Source organism: Sinocyclocheilus anshuiensis, unplaced genomic scaffold (assembly GCF_001515605.1).
Source record: "Sinocyclocheilus anshuiensis isolate Anshui unplaced genomic scaffold, SAMN03320099.WGS_v1.1 scaffold235, whole genome shotgun sequence".
NCBI lineage: Eukaryota > Metazoa > Chordata > Actinopteri > Cypriniformes > Cyprinidae > Sinocyclocheilus > Sinocyclocheilus anshuiensis.
The window spans coordinates 1,749,375-1,756,775 of NW_015552562.1; the positions used below are offsets into that span (position 1 = coordinate 1,749,375).

The 7,401-nt window shown below is 40.9% G+C and overlaps 1 protein-coding gene across 1 annotated transcript in view; it reads left to right on the forward strand.

The window, feature by feature from the left end:
- LOC107664723 (slit homolog 3 protein-like) overlaps positions 1-7,401 on the forward strand; it is a 200,675-nt gene that overhangs the window by 111,068 nt on the left and 82,206 nt on the right. Inside the window, exon 6 of the mRNA XM_016455371.1 lies at positions 7,177-7,248. Coding sequence (XP_016310857.1) covers positions 7,177-7,248 — 72 coding nt within the window. The remainder of the gene's footprint in view (positions 1-7,176; positions 7,249-7,401) is intronic.

Consider the following 7,401-nt stretch of genomic DNA (forward strand, 5'->3'; position numbering starts at 1 on the left):
CCAAGACCAAATACATTAACATTGTCATGTACATTACCATGCCAATCCCTCCGAGAGTTGTCATGACAGAACTTTATTTATTTGTTTGCTTGTTTGTTTTGTATTTGTTATTACTTAGTTGTTCAGTTGTAACTTAAAATAAATCAGAATGCCACAGTGGCAACTCAGCACTCATTCATTTTTTTTAATTATTTTTTAAAGGGGTCATATGATGTTGCTAAAAAGAACATTATTTTGTGTATCTGGTGTAATGAAATGTCAACGAGACAAAACCAGTAAAACCCATTATAAATGAGGCATTTGTTGCATCCAGTGGGGACATAATTACGGATTATAATGACTTATACTGTCTTGTAAACATAAAACCATGTCTTCATTTGTGATCGGCGGGTTTGAGTGAGCGGTGGCAGGCGGTCTTGAGAACGGCGCGGCCGGTGGATTCGAAGAAGGAGCGGCCGGCGGTCTTGCGGCAACCACATGTGACGACCCTGGGCTGGACTCCGCTTCATCCACGGTGAAAGCCGATCCGGCGATCCACAGCGCAAAGTTGATGTATTTCTTCAGCGACCAGCACAGATCAGCTCCAGGCATGACGAAGCGATATCGTCCTCTTTTGGAAGGCCAAACAAAGTAGTTTCGCTTTCACAACGAAACACACAGCGCCTTCACGACATGGCAGTGGCGGCAACAACAATACTACAGCGAGAATAAAAGTTGTGCCTTCTTTCTTTGCGTGAATATTTGGGCGGCGTTATGCAAATCTCTTCGTGACGTAGACATGTGGGGGCGTGTTAGAATGAGTCGTTTTAGGTAGGCGTGGTTGACTCTTAACTTTTATAAAGAATATCTCTTTGGATTTGAGACTTTAGTCTTTGCAACTTTACAGATCTTCTTTATGCACCAAGAGCTCGTAACACCCCAAAGAGAAAGGAAAAATTGAAATCGCATCATATGACCCCTTTAAGTAACACACTATATACTATACACACTATATTACAAATTAAATTTTAATTTCTAAATTCACTTGCCATTTTTTTCATTTGGAGTGCTATTTTTACATTAATTTAGACAAAATAGAATGGAATTAAATTTTTTGTTGCCATTTATTGTTATCGGCTATAACGTTGAAATAATTTTTTTGTCTGTATATTTATTGAAATTTGAGTGGTCAAAAATGTAACAGTTTGGTGCATGATACATTTTGAGTACTGTATACACAGTATATACAAAATAAATTTAGCACGTTATTAGTCCTATTTTATAGATAATATTGTAATGCATTACTTTAAAATGTAACATTCCCCAACAGTTGCAAGCTTTCAAATCCCTTACACACATCCAGCATTTTTGTTCAACATGTTTTCCCCTGACGTTCTTACAGTGATGTCTGTGATGTTCGGCAGTGTTTGAGCGCTCATCACATCACTGTCATGTGCACCGTCACACTCTGATGGATGAATGATAGGTACAGGTAGGCAACACTCATTTCTTCAGGTAGGGCTTTTTAGAGGAAAAAAGGGATAACGAGGATTGAGGGAGAAGGATGGATTTGTACGTCAGCAGCGCTGCCTGTTTCTCTCCCACCGACCTGCCTCTGCAACGCGTAGCAAGGTGACTCTTGATTTAATTGCTAAAATCATCCAGCCCTCGGTTTTTTAAAGGGAAGGAGTGGAAAAAAATGGACAGGCAGTGTTCCAGGAATTAATTGATTTTCTCATAGGCTTTTCTACCTTAATGTCCTCTGTTTGAAAATGGCTATGCACGCTTTGAGGGCACGTTGAATCTCCGTCTCTTATATATCGTTCTCGCATCTCCACAGTTTTACAGGCTACAGCATGCTGGAGTCAGCATCCGCCGTCAGCCAGCATCCTCCACCCTTTATAGAGGGGCCATCTGGATAATATGATCAAGATGGTTCCTCCGGCTAACGAGAGTCTATGTTGCACCCTATTAAACCAGACACAATATCTCTGTCTGCGTTTATGGCTTTAGCTGTGCCCTCCTACTGTTCACCAGACATGCTACGCCGGCCATGTTAACCTCGAGAAGCATCGAGTGTGGGTGATGTTGTAGATTCCCTCATCATGTGCACTGCGAGTCCGAAAACATGCCTGATGAGCTCTATATCAACATGGCATGCTTGTGTCAGCGGGGTACGGATCCCATTAGAACAGGTGCTGTATGAGCAGTGGATTCATGGGCTTACACGTATTCGTTCTGTTGACATTTGTTATTCTCCGCGGATGGAGAGGCCGAATGGTGTCGGCACATGCAGGGTACACAATACTACATCACCTGAAGCCTAGGTGTAATTGAGAGAGCAGTGTGTCCTGTATGCTTACCCGGCATCAGATACGTGGACACTTTGATTTTTGTCCCCTTGTGGGAGGCTCTCATCTGGGTGCTAATAAAAGCCTTTCTACTTCATGCTCCTGTACCCAGAATGTCAGTCTGACTGCGCGTGGGTTTGAATTATGGCCGAGAGGACGAGGTGCGGTCACTGTCTGCTTTACAAGCTTCTGTGCCCAACAGACGGGACTCTGCAGACGGCAGATCTCAGCTTTTGATGTGCACTGCTGGTGTTGAAACACACACTTCACACTCCGTGCAAGATGGGCTGTGAATGGCACTGATGCCAAGATAGCCAATCAAATGTTTTCCAGCTCTGGGAAACACTTTCTCAGGACACCCATCCACACTGAGAATGCTCTTCTGATCGATTAGGACAATATACTAGATAAAATGAGACAATATGAGACCAGATGAAATGAAACTATATAAGACAAAATGAGATAATGAGAACAGATGAATTAAGAAAATATAAGACAAGATGAAATGAGACAATATGAGACCAGAGAAAAAGAAACAATGAGATAAGACAAAATGAGATAATAAGGACAGATGGATTGAGAATATATGAGACGTTATGAGATCAGACTAAATGAAACAGAAGACTAGACAGAAGAAACAAGAAGAAATTAAAGAATATGAGACCAGATGAAATTAGACAATATGAGAGAAGACAAAATGAGATAACGAGGCCAGATGAATTTAGATAATATGAGACAGTGTGAGACCAGACTAAATTAAATGATATGAGACCAGATGAAATGAGACCAGACAAAATGAGATCATGAGGACAGACGAATTGAGAAAATAGGAGACACAACGAAATGAGACAATATGAGACCAGACGAAAAAGAGACAATGAGAGAAGACAAAATGAGATGATGAGAACAGATGAATTGAAAAAAATGGGGAAATATGAGACCAGACCAAATGAAATGATACAAGACTAGATTAAATGAAATATGAGACAGATGAAATGAGTCAATATAAGACGAGACAAAATGAGATAATGAGGCCAGATGAATTAAGATAACATGAGACAAGGTGAGTTCAGACTAAATTAAATATAAGGCCAGATGAATTGAGACAATATGAGACAAAAAGAAATGAAACAATATGAGACAAGACAACAGGAGCTAATGAGGCCAGATGAATTGACACAATATGAGACCAGACGAAATGAGACAATATGAGACTCGACGAAACATTATGACTCAAGACAAAATGAGACCAGATGAATTGAGACAATAAGACAAGACTGGGAAAGAAAAGACAAGATGTGCCTAGAAGAGAGAGGAAGAAAAAGGAAATTATGAGAAAAAAATATATAAGAGAAGAGAAGTGACAATAAGATAAGATAAGACAAAATGGGACTGAAAGAAGAGGAAGCGCCTAGAAGAGAGAGGAAGAAAAAGGAAATTATGAGAAAAAAATATATAAGAGAAGAGAAGTAACAATAAGATAAGATAAGACAAAATGGGACTGAAAGAAGAGGAAGGGAGATATGAAAATAACTGAGACAAGGAGAGTAGATGAGAAGAGACTACAATGTTGAGATCAGGTGAGAAGAATTGACAAGAAAAGAATAGATTCAGTGAGATGAGGTGAGGTGAAGCAAAAAAATGAAGAGAGAGAGAAAAGAGATTAAATTATGAGATGAGGAGAAAGAGATGAGAGATAAAACTAGAAGAGATTACTTATGATGAGATGGAATGATAAAGCAAGCAGAAAAGAGAAGAGACAAACATGAGATGGAGACTATACTAGAGGAGAAGATACAAAGTGAGATGAGAGAAAAGATGAGAGACTACCAAAGACAATATGAGATGAGAAGAAGTGAGACAAGGCAGGAAGAGAAGAAATGAGATGAGACACAAAGTGAGATGAGACTGGAAGAGAAGTGAGGAAAAGAGACAAGACTGAAGCTGCGTTCACACTAGCAGCTGCATGTCGCCAGGGGCTGGCGATGAGGTTAACTTGTGGGCGTTCTCACTACTGGTTGCCTTGACAACGAATCAGGTTTCTTGCCGCTAAATACAAACATTTTGGAGGCAAAAGACTAAATATAATATAAATATGAATTAAATCCGTACATAAAACAAAAATGAATGAGAAACAGAGCCTACTTTTTTTCCATTGTGTATGTTTATCTACGGCTGAGAGGAGAATGATCACATGAGCTCTGCCGTCTTCTTCCTATTGGCTGTCGCTCCCGAAAGTCGCTCTTCATTTGCATAAAGTTGAAGGATTCTGAACTTTGTCGCGTCGCTGGACATGCCCCATCCGTCGCCAACACCCGCTGTCGCACTCGTCGCCGGAAATCGCCAGCTCTCCATTGAAATGAATGGGAGTGTGTTGCTTGTAGTGTGAACAGGGCTTCAATGAGATGAGATCAATCAAAGTGAAATAAAACCAGAAAAGACAAGAAGATGCGAGGCATCAGTGGTGTGATACAGACACAAATCCGCAAACCACACTTGATTTGGCGGCCATGAAAGGCCACATACTGTATATCTGTTACGACTTTAGACTGAGTATGAGATTCATATTTTGCAGCTATGATCAAGCATCATCCTGGCTGTACTGACGGTCAGTTCTGGGTCATTTGCTGTGTTACCTATCGAGCGTGAATGAAATACGGCCATGCGGCTGCTGGTTAGCATCACCGACTCTGACAGATTAATAGTCTAGTGAAGGGAAGGAAGACCCATATTTGTTTCTTTCTCGCGTTCACTCCAGATGGGACACTGGCAGGACGGGAGCTCTAAAGTGCCAATACGGCTCATGACTGAGATGATTAAAGGCCAATGTAATTAGAGCAGGAAAATTAAAACTGGGACTTTCATTACCCACCACTACCATGTCCCACCTCTCCAAACAATCACCAAACATGCAGATATTCGCATACACCACACGCTCACATATGTACATTCAAGACAGCTATTCGCCCTTGACTATGCTCAGTATTGCCTTTGTTAAAAGTCTCCTGCGCATGATCATAACGACATCCTCTAGAGATCAACATCATGTGTTCAAATACAGACAGTTATGGCTCTGAAATCTGATTGAATGAGCGATGTTTGAATTCTAAATATAATGTGTCAAGTTACCACAATATCACATGCTATTCGGCAAATTAACTACATTACTTGTTGTGGAATTTTCTATATTGAGATTATTATTAACAAATTAACTGTGAGGAAATAGATTTTGGAGCAGGTTTTGTTGGGAGGCCACTGTTGTAGAAAATCTATAAGGTTTCAATCACCTTTATGTATAGAAAAATACATTGCTGTAGCTCAAGCAGTAAAGCATAGTGCTAGCAACGTCAAGGTAATGGGTTCAGATCCCAAGGAATGCATGGACTGATTGAATGCAATGTTAGTTGCTTTGGATAAATGCATCTGCCAGATGCTTAAATGTAAATGTAAAAATGATAGTTCAAGGTACTTCTTGTGATATGAATTCTAAAAAGCCATTCTTTTAAAGCATTTAAATAGAAATATGTGCTTTGTAAAATAAAAAGACTGCGTCCTATCAATTAATGACAAAAAGTCTTTCTGCTGAGTTGTCCTCACAGGCTATATGCGAAAACAAGCAGACCAGACTACCCTGATTCTTGAGCAAACATGTATTATGGTATTATGAACCGGTTCTTTTTAGTGTAGCCTAAACAAATGAGCCAATACTTTTAATGAATTGTTCAGTTGAATCAGTTTGACAAATCCTTTACTGAATTGAATTGATTGAAATGGTTAATGAATCAACATCTGACTCTCTTAATGAACTGTAATTTTCAGCGATGTCCATATATCAAAATGAAGCAAGTTTTGTGCAAGTATCAGTGTAAATAAAAACACACACTTGCTACAGTTTTTGTAACAAATGAATATTGTAGATATAATTTACAGTATATAATTGTTGTTATTTTATAAAAGCACTGGCTTATTGTTTCATTCTCAAGGGAAGCATTTCTTTAAAGTCTTAATTTACTTTGGATGAAAAAATATCCATCGTAAAAGACAAACATTTTACTTTTGCTCATGTAGGTTATTTAATTTTCAGAGTGATGGTTAATGCATCTGCAGTGGGTGGCTGCCATATAGTCTGTCCCATGAGCAATTATGGAGACAGATGCATGTCTTTTAGAAAGAAGGGATGGAGTGAAAGACACGCCAGAGAAGCTCCGTTCTTCTTTATTATCCGTCTCTAAAGACGCGAAGGCACCGTGTCTGTCACGGGTCAGATGTCACCGCAGCTCTGTTTGCCGAACAAATGACTTAAGGAAAGCGCTTAGATTCCTTGTTCTTTATTCAAGCCTCTTTCAAATCCGTCTCAAAGATGGAGGGGCAAACAGAGAGAAGGAGGCGTGGATGGCAAAATCTGCAAATTAAAGGAAAAGGAAAAAGAAGCAAAAAGGCAGTGCCCCTCGCGTCTGCTCGTCCAGCATCGTGACCCTGATTTACGAACCCCTTCCTTTAATGAAATTGTTTCTGTGACAGAGCCGGTAAAAGCTTGTAATTGATTGGCTGCTCTAATTTAATGAAATTACTCCCTTTCTGACTTTAAAAAAAAAGAAGAGGGGGGAGGACGAGATAGGAGGAGGTTATAGCCAGACAGGCCACTTTTAGCCAGCTGGTCCTTTATCCCGACTGCGGTGAGGAGAGGAGAGTAGATATGAGATCCCCGTGTGTGTGTGTGTTAGTGTGTCTACCTCCCACCCGCAGCCCCCACCTCTCCTCCTCCTCCTCCTCCTCCTCCTCCCTCCCCTCAGCCCCCACCCGCTCGTCTGCAGACATGCCGCTGACTTCTGTCTCTCATCTGCAGGCAACTGGACAGCAACCACATCAGCTGCATCGAAGATGGAGCCTTCCGAGCCCTGCGCGATTTGGAGATACTGTGAGTCCCCCTCCCGCCTCCTCTGCGGGGTTCTCTCCTCTCTCTTCACCTCTGCTGTCCCTTCCTCTAACTCTGTCTCTGTGTTTCTTGATTGCTCTCGAAGGACAAACTGTGTTGCGTTATGGACCTGTGGCGCATAGTCCGGTGTCACCC